General features: G+C 41.5%; 2 protein-coding genes across 4 annotated transcripts in view; one reads left to right on the top strand and one right to left on the bottom strand.

Annotated features, from left to right (window-relative positions):
- The window catches only part of ZNF830 (zinc finger protein 830), a 12,524-nt gene extending 10,879 nt beyond the window's left edge, over positions 1–1,645 (top strand). The window contains exon 9 of the mRNA XM_031055637.1: positions 996–1,645. Within this exon, the coding sequence (XP_030911497.1) occupies positions 996–1,179 (184 nt within the window). The 3' untranslated portion in view covers positions 1,180–1,645. The remainder of the gene's footprint in view (positions 1–995) is intronic.
- A 7,163-nt stretch (positions 1,646–8,808) lies between these two features.
- Positions 8,809–14,529, bottom strand: part of LOC102043057 (poly(rC)-binding protein 3-like) — a 158,914-nt gene continuing 153,193 nt past the window's right edge. For 2 of the 3 annotated variants that reach the window (XM_031055624.1, XM_031055625.1), the window contains exon 13: positions 8,809–10,838. In XM_031055624.1, coding sequence (XP_030911484.1) covers positions 10,490–10,838 — 349 coding nt within the window. In that variant the 3' untranslated portion in view covers positions 8,809–10,489. The remainder of the gene's footprint in view (positions 10,839–14,529) is intronic. The other variant, XM_031055626.1, reaches the window with a different exon arrangement.

The following is a 14,529-nucleotide window of genomic DNA, read 5'->3' as shown; positions in this document are numbered from 1 at the left end:
CAATGTTAGTGTAATTCTGCAGAGGGCTTGAGCTAACCCTGCCTCTCTTTGAGGATTTATTTTTCTCACTAGCTAAGGCTGCTGTAAGTACATAGAACCAAATTCAGAAGTTTGTAGAATACTTCAAGTTTTAACTGTGATTATTTTTCCCCAAAATAAAAGTTCTAAACACATTTTTAAAGAATTTTTGTAACTTTTGACTTCTGAGTGTATTCAAATGCAGGCTATTTCAAATTAAGTTGAAAATGAAATAAATTGCTTGGCCTTCAAAACTTCAGCTATGACTGCCTGTAAGTATCATATTAGGAATATGCCAGGGGAAACAGGATCCAGACAGTAACCCCTCCATGTTGACCCTTCTGAGCAAATAAGAATGAAAGGGGCAAAGGAGAATCTAAATCAGGCTGGTACTACTTGGCTTTTTCAAAAAAATATCCTGTTTGAAGTGGCTAGAATGGTTATAAAACACAGTTCAAGGACAGAACTTTTAAAGTGAATGGTGACCTGAAACTTTTGGATTGTGTTTACTTAAAATATTCTGTTACAGCAGAGAGGAAGCAGATAAAGAATCTGAACACTTTGTGCTGCTTTTTTTATTTTCAGAGATGCCACCACTAAGTTATCAAAATTGATAATTGATGTCACACCTTTCTCTCATGAAAACCATAAATGGAGCAAAGAATAGTGTTCCTTCTTGTATGGAAGTGGATATTGGTTCTGTGCTTTTTGAAAAATGGTTTGTGACTGTATTGCTGTTGTTAAGTATTTGGATTAGGTCTCATTGCTAGAGAATTGACCAAACCTCTCATCAGTCTGTTTTCATGTGATGAATACTGAGAAGGTGCACTAGCATCTTGAAAGCTTATTTCTTTTTCACTGTTGGGAAGCTGTAAAGCTTCTTTATCCAAAGCTGTAGGAGCAAAGTCTAGCACTGGAGGTGATGGCATTAATATGGAAAGGCCCCAGATGTTAACAGGTGTTTCACTTTCCAACAGTGAGTGCTACCGCCGTGTCGAGCTTTTGCGGAACCGCCAAGACGAGATAAAGGAGAAGTTAAAGGAAGCCATGAGATTAAAAGCAGCACAAGAGAAAGAGGAGGAGGATGTTGGGAGTGAAGATGAAGAAGAACTGCAGGATTTGCTGTCACAAGACTGGCGGGTGAAAGGGGCTTTGTTGTAACATTTCTGCAATGTGTTTGACACTCTTTTTATCTGTGGTCTTGATTCCATTGTTGGAAGGGAGATTCTTTTGTTAAATATTTATTTAAAGAGGATCATAAGCTAAAGAGCCAAGCTTATTAAAAAAATTTTTGTAGATCTACAGTAGTGTATTACTTGTTGTAAAAACTGTATATTGCATATGTTTTACGATACTGGATGCACCTTTCCTATTAAAATGGCTGGTTTCCTACCAGAAGTATTTTAGTGGGATTAATAAATCTGTAAAGGATCTCTAGGCTTTTGGAAGCATTAGCTCAGTTTGGTAATTTTGAGAGTTGGCTTATTGTCTATAGAAGTGCATAGTCTACAAATTTTTCCCAGATTGAGGGTTTAGGGAAAGGGAAATACTATGCACTTATGTTTTCTTAAAATTTGTAGGTGCCCTTCTGTCCATTGCCCCAGCTCCCAATAAAATATGTACATTTTTTTAGGATCTGTTACATTTTCTCTGTGTATATAAGGACTAAGCTTGGAAATGCTGAGCCACAGCTTCTCCACAGTGTATAGCCTGTAATGTGCCATAGCACTGCTGGGTATTTTTCTTTATAGGCTCCTATTTTGCTTAGTGCAGCCATCATGTAGCATATCTCACACTTCTTGAACCAGAGGGATGAGAAGGCAGTGGTTACACATCTGCATCACATAATGAAAGGGTGACAGAATGCCTGAGAGGAAGGTACTGCACTGGAAACTGAGGAGGTAAAAATAATAATTGCAAATACTGGAAATTTTCTTAAAATACTATCTTAGGCACAGAAAGCATCTAAAATTGATTCTGTTCTGATAAACACAGATTAGGTAAAATCAAGAACCAACAAACTTGACAAGACTGGGACATGGAAAGCAGAACTACCTTTGGTAAGTGTCTTTTTTTAAACTTTTGTAAATCTTCAAATACTTCAAATTTACTGAGGACTTTTTGAAAATAAGAGGGACGTGTGGCTTGACTGATATCAAAAAGTAAAGTTGTTAAGAACAGGTTAACCTTTCTTTAAAATATTCTAGATTTAAAACTAGTGAGATTTTAAAGGGAGAAAACAAGCTTTGCTCTTACGAAAGCATTCCAGTTCCTTGCCTGAGAGATGAATATCAACCAAGCAATAAAGATTAGAACAAAACTTAGATGTTTGATTTGGTTGATTTGGGGGAAATACTTGATATGGCAGAAGCCCTCTCCTTATAGTGAGATGCTTTTTTATCAGTCCCAATTTCTGTTATCCTTGGGTTCAGCTCTTCTTATTTATAAAGCTGTCAAAATTCTGGCAATGGTCCCTAGTGGTTTATTGCATGCACACTTTCCTGCTCACACATGCTGGCTTACAGCTGTTAGTAAGAGGAAGTGTAAGTAGCTGTTGCTGCTGAAATGTTTGATGTGACACTGAAGTCTTAAATGAATTAGGACTGTCACTGAGATAGCAACATTCAGAGAGTACTGAAATACAGAATAAGTGTTCAGAGAATATTGAAATAAATAATGAATGTTTGGACAAGTTGGAGAAAACTTGATTGGACCAAAACTGAAATAAAATGTCTTTGCATAGCATGAAACATTGGAACGTCAATGTCTAAGGTGCCTGTCATGCTGCAGTGAAAGATCTCTACCTCCATTTATCCCTGTAAAGAGAACTTCCAGTTGAGAGAGTGGTGCAGTATTAACAGGACAGTCTTTTTCAAAACAAACCAAAGCGCAGTCCCCCAATTTCCCTCTGAGAAAAGCTAAGTTCCTGATTGTTCTGTTTATCTTTGCTTTTAACTGACCCCACTCACCAAAGCACACAAGCTTGTTAACACTTAAACTTAGAACCACTCTGCATTTGGCTTAATTTCAGGGAGACAGATGTAATGAATGTCAGGTCACACTGAACATTATGGACATGCATGTTTTGACAGTATAAAAATACTAATCTCTGAGTCTGTAAATTACACTTCTTTTTTGTACACTTTTCTGTAATTTTACTTTCATCTTGCACAGAAATCTGCGAATCATGGTTTCAGCTGTGAATGAGTAGGAAGATAACAGAGCATTAAAACAGTTCATTGTTTTACTCCAGTTGCCTTCATCTTTAGAGGTATCTTGGGGTAAGGAGCTAAAGGCAGTGAGTTTAAATGCAGTGCAGGGATCTTGAACATTCAAATCCAAACCAGTGCACCCCATTGTTGTTAGGAGAAGATGGCAGGAATAAGCGCCAGATCACTCATCATTCTATTTGTTCTCCTTATATAGCTTGCTGAAAGGAAAACATGGACCAGCCAGGGGGTGTGTGCATTGCTGGGCAAGTGGCAGTATCCATCCCTCTTGGTTGTATTTTTTTAGGAGTTGGTGCTCTTTTCCTTGGAGGAATCTTACAGATCTCCAAACAGTGTTGTATCCAAGTTCTTTACACCTTACTGCATACAACTGTATCTTTCTTCAGCATTTGAAACAAAGCTTTTAGAGAGCTTTGTGAAGATGATGGGAGTGTCTTTGTCCCTTGAGACCACTGACGTACATGTGCTGTCATGTCAAGAGGGCAAGAAATCATCCTGCTTTTTAGCAATGAAAGTACCATGGCTGTAAGAGAGAAGTATCCTAACCTCATTTAGTAGTCAAGCTAATTTATTAAGGGAAATAATCTCCTGTATCCTAGAAAAACATAGGGATAATTAGTTTGTAATCTTAAATATGTCTTCAGTTTTAGATAACAATTTTATGTACTTCTGGTGAGCTGTCCTGGTAGATTATTATTCTGATAGAACCAGAGGAAATGCTTGTTTTTAAAAATATGTACTTAATTTCTTTCTCACTTCTTAACTTCCTTAAATTCTGTTTCTTAACAATAAAGATGAAAGTAATCCTAATAACTAGCTATGTCAATAAGCACTATTAAAAATGAAATTTTAATTGGAATTAGGAAGACTATTTTAATTCTCTGATCTGCAGGACTTGCAGAAAACTGAAATATCGAAGTCAGGGAGGAAGACATTTGTAATCCTTATTTACTCATATAATAATGGAAAGTTGTCCAAACTTAGGAACTGTGGAATTTCATGCCACCAAAAAGTAGTTGAGATTCCCTAGCTCAGTGTTTTTGGAACTGGGGACTTCCAGGGGCAGAATGTGTGTCTGCATGTTTGAAATGGAGTTCCAGGGAGCAGCTCACCATAGCTACAGCTGCTGCTGGTAGTGAGCTCTCCTCTGGCAAGGCAGGCATCAGTGGTAATTGCTGTGCTAACTTCTCCCCTGCCTTGAAGAAATAAGCTGCTGCTGGTATGGCTTAGATGTGGAACAAGGTCTGTGTTTGATACAGAGGAGCCCAAAAGTGACCATACAAAACCAACAAACCCAAATAACAGCAAACCAATGTTCTCATTTGCTAAGATGATTGTTTTTCCTCTACTACAGCATTTAATTTTAAAATTTGCTTCAAATTGCAAATACAGATTGAAAAGAACATTGATGTTATCTTTGGCCAGGCCCCCTGCCAATAAATTCAACTTGAAGAGAGACAAATTTTGCTTATTACATTCCACTATAATTAGATTCTCTGCATTTTATCATCTTAAAAACACTGAGCTAGAAATGAGAAAAGCCATATTACTAAAATATTTTCAGCACTTAAAAATACTTCTTTTCTTATAATCCGTAAAGGTTGCTCTAGAAAATCAGACATTCAGCCTGCATGAATCATGTTGTAGGTGTCATTAGAAACCACAGTGTGAGTATGTAATGGTACAGAAATTCCCTTTTGTTAGCTACCATCAAATGACTTTGACTCTTTAATTTCAGTTACTGTCATAAGATACGTGCCAGTCTGTAGGGGGACAGGACACATACACTGATGCAGAAACTGATTTAATCAACATTACTGCATTCCCTCCTGGAACCAAGGAATTAAGTACACTTCAGTGCCAAGAAGGGCAGTGTGTACTCACATCCCTAGAAAGTGTTGCTTGGGCCAAGAGATGGAAATTTCAGGTGTGAAGCAATTTTTCAGTGTCTGCCTTCATTTGATCTTCTGTTCGTCAGTTCGTTAGAATTATCCTGGCCCAAAAGCTAGGAAAACAAATGCGAGCAGTTCCTTTGTGTAGACATCTAAACCAGATCTTTCTTCCAAAGATGAGTGGAGGCACTAATGCCTTGCACCATTGGTGGCTGCAGAAGTTACAGGGGATAGGATAGGTCTCGGTTCAAATCCCTCCTTTTGATGCTGTCCTTTGAACACACCCTTTGTGTCACCCAGTTGAGCAGCCTGACAATGACAGTGTTCCCTGCAGAAGCTGTGCCACTGTTGAGCCACTGGATCAGTGAGCACTGTGACTTTTAGATAATCACGACCCTCGCTCCAGAAGGGGAAGGTCCTGTCCCAAGAATATAAACAGTGCTGAAATACATTCAGCTGGTGTTAAGGTTGTGGAAGAAATTGGATTTTCAGACTGTCTTGTGAAACCTGACAAACAGCACCTTGCCTGTGCAGCTCTCTGAGGCTGGGGCACTTCCCAGGTGCCTCTGTTCATGGCACCAGTGAGACTCTGCTGCTTCCTAGGACCTTGACTGGCCCAAATGTGAACCTCGGGGCCCACAGATGCCCTCTGGCTATGCCTGAGAACAGAAACCACTCTGTATTAGCAGAGGACTAACTTTGTTTATTTTCCTTCTGGTTTCAGTTAGCATTCATGCTGTCAGTGTTTTTTCACTTGAGAAACACAACAGAGCTGCTTGAATTCATTTGAGATGTTTCCAGAAACTTAATTCCAATTTGATGACGCAAAAGCTGCGGAATTTGTGCTGTCTTTCATCTGGAAACTCACACTTGTGTGGGCAGTGACCTTTTCACAACGAGTACATGCTTCCTCTTATCTACCTTTGGGCATGAGTGGTTTACTTTTCTATTTCTACTTTTCTTACTATTATTCATTACCCTTTTCCCCCCTTTTTTCTTTGCCATCTTGTCTTTTGTTTGTCTGTTTTGTATATTAGGAGCTTTTTCTTGCCATTCAGAAATATTTTCCTAATGAAATTTAAACAATCTTAGATTTTATCACATTTCTGCCTGTATTTTTGCAAAAAGCCTCTAAGAATACTTCCTTCTTAGTATATGTGTCTTCACTTTACCTCTCCTCATTCCTCACACAAATGTGCCCCTGCACTAGTTTGTTTAAATCTTTCAATTCTGCAAGCCACATGTGAATTATTAATGTGAGAGGTACTAAACACCCCAGAGCTGCTGCTACCCTTTGCCTGGCAACTTTACTGGGAGAGCAAAGCTTTGACCTACTTAGCATTGAGCTGCAATAATATATATTGTTTTTCATTTACAGTAGCCAGGCTAGCCACAGAAATAGCTTTTGCTGTTGAAGAAATGAAGACTTATGGAGGTCTCTGCTGTGAAAGCAGCTTCAGCTCTCCTTTCAAGAATGAGAAGTTAAATACATTTTAGGTAATAAAAATATATTTTAAGTTATAATAACAGAGAACTTTATCAAATTAGTATTACAGCCTATAGTTTTCCTAAGAGTTGGAATAGCTAATTGTCAACATTGGGTAATGCCTCCTGGGTGCTGGGGTGCAGTGAGCTGTTCTGTAAGGGTGCCCCTTGGCACCCTTCATCATCAGGGGTTGTTCTGTGGCTGCATCTGCATGAGAAAGCTGCTGATTTCTACAGGTCTCCAAGTCTGCGTGCATGTCCCGGTCGTGCCCTGGTTCCAGGCACTGGAGAGCTCTCTGTACCCTGGAGACCACAGAGGATAATCGTATGCCCCAAAAGCTCAGAGGGGCAGGGAGGGGAAGCAGGACCCCAAGCTCAATCCCTGAAGGCAGGCAGAGACCTTTAACAGAGTAGGGAGATGGAGGTTGTACAGTCCTGTGTCATTAAGGATGCTGCTCTTGCACTGCCACAAAAGCTGCTTTCTCATGAGGCCAGAGCAGTACGTGTGACAGCAGTGCCAGTGCCCTAAGAGCAGAGGTGGCCAGAGCACAGCCAGGGCAATGCTGTAAGGCAGCAACAGCTCGGGGCCAGCCCCTTCCTTTTGCTTGTGTGTGAAGAGAGAACTCGGGGCTGTGACTGCAGTGCTTCAGCAGATCCAAAGGAGGGTTTGAACAGCTGCAGCAGTGTCAGGGCAGCAGGAGACAGCTCCTGGGCCTGCTCAGCTCTCCATTCCCATCCTACTGCACATTGCCAGGCTCCTCTCAGGGCTGGGCTGGCTCCTGGCAGGGTGGAAGGTGCAGACTGGAAGCCTCACCACTGGGCAGTGCTGCTGGGAATGTACTGGGAATGTGTTACAAAGGGCCTCAGTAATACAGTACTCAGCATCCAAGTTCATTCTTTTGTTTCTGTTTTCCTTCCCCCAGTATCTGATCTATAGCTCAGTCTGGGAAAAGACCACAGATACAAATCAGTGGCTGCTTGTAACATGAAGCCAAATTTGTCTTTTCTATGCAGTGTGAGAAGTTCTCAATGAGCAGCTTTGTTAAAAACCGAATCAAGTTTTGTAGAAATACTGCTGACTCTACTAATTGCACAATCTGGCTCCCTCTAGTCCTGAAGAGACTCATCGTGCCTGACAATGGCCTAACATCCTTACTAAGGTTGCCAGTCTTGCACAGATGTTACACTGTTTCCCAATGAGCACTGGGACCTTAAACGTGATGATATGAAACCTTTAATCATTAATTGAAAACAAGCAATTTGTCTGTGATCTTAGTTTGACAATCCATAAAATAGTGCTTCTTCAATGACAAGTTAGCAACTCGGTTACAAAGAACAAAGTTTAAACAACACAACAGTTGTATGCACAAAGCTACCACGTCTTTTTTTTTTGTTTGTTTTTTTAATCAGGAAAAAAATTCATTTATAAAAACGTCTCATTTAACTTACTGTCGAGTCTCTAGCTGAATAATACAGTGGTTTAGAACACTAACGGCCCATGCTTTTATACAGATTAGCCAAAGCATGAACATCAATGAAAATCAACCCCCGAAAATAACTCGTCTCTGCTTTATGTTATGAGCCACAACAGTGTTAAAACTGGAACAGTAATGAAAGCAACACAAGAGTTAGGAAGCACAGTTGCTTAAAGAGTAAAGGAAGTGTTTTCTTTTGATGTCTCAGAATAATAAGAAAGTTAGAAATGGCAGAAACTCCTCTGTAGATTAGTCCATAGAAAGCATTGTCTCATGGGGCTTTGGAAAAGTCCTGTCTGGTGGCTAATGCACTAGGGCATGATGAGATACATTACAGAGCCCCCAGGCCAGTAACTTCTGAAGACAGCCTAAAATGTAGGAACAAAAACGAGGAAAAGAAAAGGAAAAAAAAGGCAAAAAAAAAGAAAAAAAAATCTTCTCACTATTAAAAAAATACCACTTGAGTACAACCAGCATAGAACAGCATTTCAGTGCAGGCAAGTTTTCTCACACAGAGGTTGGTGGATTTTTTTTTCTTAAATGTCAATTATTGAAACAGTTACAATAATCCAGAACAATTTTACAGCAGTTTTCTAGAGCTTTTAAATAGCTGTGGTACCTTGACATTATTCCCAGTTTTTCCTTCATTATATGCAACCAGAAAAAAAAGAAGAAAAAAAAAGAAAGGAAGCCACAAATGAACAAAAAAACCACAAAACCAAAAAAAAAAAACCAACCAAAAAAACCCAACAAAACCAACCAAAAACCCCATTTGGATAAGTGCAAATTGTAACAATGGCAGTTCTACAAATGGTTACAGTGACAAAACTTAGTGCAAAGGTGCTAAGGTGAAGAAAAGCCCACAGAATACAGAAATGACACAAAATACTGAGATAGTACTTAGCCCTATACAATAACACACTTTGAAATACCATGTTTTAAAAAGTATTGCATTTGCATTGTGTTTTTAGTTTATATTAAAATGCACTGAATACAGTTCAATTGTTAAAGCTTTGTGTCCAAGGAGTGCAGAGTGGATGAACATGGCGGGCTAATGGGATTCTGGATTTGGAAGTGGTGAGGAAAACAATATTGCATTACTGAGTTATGCAACAGAAATTAAAAAGAAGGTGGATGGACAAACATAAAATGCAGTTAAGAACTAGTTCCAACAGCTGGCAACCAGCCACTCCATTCCCCAGCTCTCTTGGCTTTGGCTGCCATTACCTGTCTCATTTTAGTTAATCTGAACATCCTGAAGTGCTTGGTAAAGGGATGGGATCTGTCCAGGCAGCAGCTTTTGAATGACCTCTAAAATGCTACATGTTTTTCATGATTACCATACAACCTGACTGCATGATTAGTGGGGAGTTAAACAGGGATGTATTTTGTAGAGAAACCTAATGAAAAATGGTCATTTTGGCTGGATAAAATATACACAAGAGGGAATACAAGATAGTGACGGCATCTGGCTTGTACTTGCTCTGAAGAACTTACAGGAATAAGTACTGTGTTGATATATGTAAAACATCTGAGTGCAAAAGGAGGAGCCTGCTCTCTCTCTCTCTCTCTCCCCCTCCCTCCCTAAAGCAGACTTCTTAATATTACATTTTTCCAAAGCAGAGAAAAATGGTTGCACCACTTAAAAGGATCATGTGGAAAGGCACAGGGTACCTGGTATTTTTTCCCTACTGTTTTACAGCCATTTAAATTTAGCAGTTTTTTTCAGACCAGAAAGCTTCATTTGTTGTATGCACAAGTACCTGAAGTTGGTACCTCCTAATCGCGATCTCCTGCTCGTAGGCAGATTTTGGGATGGGGGGGTCTCCAGGCCTTTTGGGAGCAGCAGAATGACTGAGGGGGCCAGGAGCACTTCACAGGGCATTGGAGGGACACTGAAAAGTGCCAGATTTGCATGTGCTAGCAATAGAAAAAATGCATCAGAGATGCCAGTTTGCCATGAGGAATCGTTCTACAGTTGGAGGGATCCCTGCACATGGATCTAAGTGTATTTTTATGCCGGGCAGTATTGCCAGAGCAGGAGCCAGCTGTCACCATTTTGCCTCATTTACATTTTTCCCCTTCTCTTCACTGTATCTCCCTTGCTGGGCTGGGGGCAGCCCTGCCTTGCTGTGGGGCTGCTGAGGGCCGGCCCTGGGATGGTGTCCGGGGAGAAGGAGCCCGGGCTGGCACCTGCTGGCTGTTGGAACTAGTTGGAAGGTGGTGCCTGGTGTTAGGTGTTATGGAGAGCGGAAGACGACTTGAGTCGGCAACAGTTAACACTAGCAATCGAACAGAAAATAAAAGATGCCGTATTGTTTCCTTGATAACTAGGATCTACCACAGACTCTTGGCAGAGCTGGCAAAGCTTGCATTGTGTCTCATCCCTTCAATATGGAGCAAACTTCTGGCGGTCAGATTTCTTAACCCCGCTCGTCGAAGGAATTTTGGCAGTGTAAGCGGACAAACTCCCCGTGGCCCCCGCGGCGGCCGCGGCATTTAGTGCCAGGAGTGGGACAGTTTTCATGCCAAGCAGACTGGAGACAGGAACGGCATAGTGGGTGGTTGGCAGAGTTGGTAGGGGAGGGGGGGTACTGACGGAGACGGCGGAGGCGGCCGCCAGCACGGCCATGGAGGTGGGGGTGGAGGTAGGGGTGGCAGACTGAGAGAGGTTCATGTTGAGGTCAACAGGGGTCGTGACGGAAGCGGTCTGGGTGCTGACTTTAGCCATCTCTAAGCTGCAAACGAAGAGAGGAAGAGGAACAAACAGGTTGGGAGGGTTCAGCCAGGGCGGTGGGGCCGGGAGAAGGAGGAGGAGGAAGAGGAGGAGGAGGAGGAGGGAAGGAGGGAGGGAAGGACAGCAACCACGAAAGGGCAGGATCCAGGATTAGATCGGTGGACGAGGGACAGACGAGTGGGAGGGAGAAGGGGGAGAGAGAGAAAAAAAGGGAAAATGAGGGTCAAAGGAGGAACATGTTATGTGTTAAAGAAGAGAAATAACAAAAGGGTTTTCCATGATTTGATGGGGAAAACATTACTGAGACTAAAGTTCTTTCAGAACAGAAAAAAAAGAAAAAGGAAGAGGATATGGGGGTGTTGCTAGTTCATTTTACATATGAAAAAAAGAAATCTAAGGAATGCAGGTAATGGCAAAAAGATGGAAAAATGAAACTTAAAAGAAAACTTAAAATAACTATGAAGTTTACTCCCCAGCACTGGTATGGTGAATTTTGCTTTTCAAAATTAGGGTATTTTTGAAAGGGGGACGCGGGGGGTTTTGGTAATTTTTTTCAATTTGTCATTTTTTGACACAAATAGTACCCTTAATCATTTTGCTAGGATGAGAGGAGACTGAGCAACAATTTGCTGCTTCCATTTAAGGCATAAAGTTTTTGTTGTTTTGGTTTTTTGTTTTTTAAGTGAGTTAGTTTTTAATTTCATTCACTGTGAGGTCAATGTGCATTTTTCATATAAAACAAACCAGATCAGCCAGTGTGTTCACTTCACTTTATACTTTCCCCAGACTTTTTTTTTTAATATCACAACAAAATATTTATGCAATCTAATTATAAATGAATTAGTAAAAAGGAACACTGAAGAACACCCTGGCTTGCATGGCAGTGGTATCTTTTCTGAGCCTGCACAGTGGTTACAGTGAACATGACAAAGCTTTCCAGCTGACACACAAGGTACCACATGGATACAACAGACACATCCTCAGACAGACCCCACCAGCACCAGGAACTTCCAGACTGACCTGACCTCCGAGCCCAGGGCAGTTATGGGCTCTTGTGAGGGTGCAGGAATCAAACCACCTTCACTTTAATCTAACTCCACCCATCAGCAGGCAAGATGAGTTTGGCCCATATATTTCTGCTTTTCTGTACATTTTCAGACATTAAAATACAATAATTCCAAGGACACACTGTTTTCTTTGTATGCCAAAATGTTTGCCTAGATCAATCCTCCCTTTTCCCATTTGCTTGCTGCAGCTTGTGCACTGGCTTTTAGGTTGGCAAAGAACACAAATACTAATTTCAGGATGCTTTTTGCAGGTGACCAGCTGGGAGCTATGGCAGCCTAGCATAGAAATAGGACTCTGGGTTAGAAAATCTTTGCTAGCTATGGTTGCATGTGCATTCCTAGTCAGTTTGGGGTTGTCTTTTTGGCAATTTCTAACTTGTCAGGCTCCTGGGCTTTCTCCTGAGGTGAGCTGAGGAGCTGTAGCAGCTCCTTGCTTCCAGAGTGAAGTGCCAGCAAGCTGCTGGCTGGCCATGCAGAGGACTTGGTGCTTTTTTCCCACACCCCATCAGGCTCAGGAAGGCTTCCCAGCACAGGGTTTGTGCTGGTCCCTGTTGGGAACTGGGTAAGCAGGCTTGGAGAGCAGCTGTAGCCAGGCTGCAGGCTGGGAAGGAAACATGGTCATCCTCCACAGGGCTTGGAAAGGCCTCTCTTTTCCTCACCTTAGACACAGTTTTGAGAGTAACAGCCCCGTGGCCATTCATTGCCAGAGAAAGGCAATGACCAGCACACTGCCTGCCTCATGCAAGGATGCAATGATCTACCAGGATATACAGGCAATGGGGCCACTGGACTAGAGCTTCCCAAAGCACTGCTGCTGATGGCGAGTCTGAGCTGGGGAGAGGAGTGTGGAGGAGAGAGGGAAATGTTTGAGCACCGAGCTCCTCTCTTGTCCACAAAGAAAAGAGGGCTCTTGGAGCATAAACACCTCAGCAGCTTTTGCTGGGAAACTGGAAGGAGAACATCTTCTGTGAGGAGCTGGGAGGGAAGGAGGGAGAGTGTGTGAAATTCAGACTCCTTTGAGGGAGGTGAAGTTTTGATTTTCCTACCCCAAAGTCTTTATCTGTCCCCATGGATGAGAAACTCAGTTTTTCTAAGCAGAGAGAAGTGCACCCTTGTGCTGCTTGCCATCTACTCACACAGAGGGGTTTATGTCAAGACCACTGAATCAGAGACTCCAACTCCATTGTACATTCTCCACTTGGGGGTGTAGGAACTACATGTGATACCTTAGTATGTTTTGAAAAACTCAGTTTATACAGTTGGATTTTTTAGTATTAACTCAGTATTATTTTGGGATGGAGCTCCATGGAAAGGTACTGCAGGACTGTGTTTCAGTGACTCCAAAATTGTCTACTGTGCATTTAAAAAAACCAAAAAAATCCTTACTGATATGGAGGGGGGGTGTTTGAGCCTAAGCTTTTTCCTGCACCAGCAGGGAGAACAGACCCCATAGGCCAAAAAGCTGGTGCTGGTACCAGCCATTCCAATTCCCTGTCTCTGGTTTACTCTCATAGGTATGACTGTAGCAATAATTTCTCTTTCCCATTTATTACTGGTGGCAACTCATAAGGTGGGAGTTCATCAGTTTAGCTATCAGCTGTCCCATGGCAGTGGCAGTTTCCCAAACCAACAGTGGATGCAACAACGTTGCATGTGAAAGGGGGTGAGGCAGCCTTCATACAGAATTTCACAGTGACAATTTCACACTGTCCCTTTGCAGGCCTGCACCTTCTGAATATATACACTGAAGGCCACATCCTGCATTACCTGAAACTGGTGAAGAGAAGAGAGCAGGTGTGGCTTTGGCAGTCCTGTTGGGTCTGTGAATGAACTTCTCATAAAAAAATACCTTCAGGAAACTGCCCTTCAACAAGGAGCAAGTGCTGCTGGCTAAAATAATTTATAATCCAAAGTCAGATATTACACAGAAAAACTAAACTGCAGTTCAGTCTTAACAAAAGCAAGAAGATGGAATTGGGTAATGAAAATCTTGTTACTACAGTGGAGACCAGTTAAAGAGACAGAAGGCTTTACAGAAAAAAAGACATTTCAACTGCAAACAAGCTAAGACACGCTCTATTTGTACAGAGGCCAGCGCTCGGGTAAGCAATACAGAATCAAACCAATACTTTATAAGATTTAAATCTCTGTTTTGATATGATGTCAATATATTTATATATCTATAATTTAGAATATACTATGTACATATCCAACACCAGATTGCAATAAAAGTCTTAAAGCAAGCTGATAAATTATTCTATAGACAGCAACTTTGGCTGGAGGATAGCTTAAAGATACACAAATATGTTTCAGGAATACTGTGGATAGATAATTTTGGTTTTTTACATCTTATGTTGCTGAAAGACATGGGTTTATGCAGAAATACTGGCCCTGGAAACCAATTTCCATGAACAATAGATCTTGCAGGGGAGAAAAAGATCTACCTTATGCTGAATGCTTATATGGCTGTGATTTTTTGTAATTATTATTTTCACATCCCAGAGCACACTTTGGGCAGTCTGGGTGCTGTACTCGTCTCTTTCCCAAAGCTGTTTTATGCCACTGTCTTTAAAAGAGACAGCATCACCTGTGGCAGGTTTAGGAGGTGGCTCCCAGCACACAGAG

The sequence above is a fragment of the Geospiza fortis genome, unplaced genomic scaffold (assembly GCF_000277835.1).
Source record: "Geospiza fortis unplaced genomic scaffold, GeoFor_1.0 scaffold206, whole genome shotgun sequence".
NCBI classification, from domain to species: Eukaryota; Metazoa; Chordata; class Aves; order Passeriformes; family Thraupidae; genus Geospiza; species Geospiza fortis.
The sequence above is the reverse complement of the archived record's forward strand: the minus strand, read 5'-3'. Positions and strand labels throughout refer to the sequence as shown.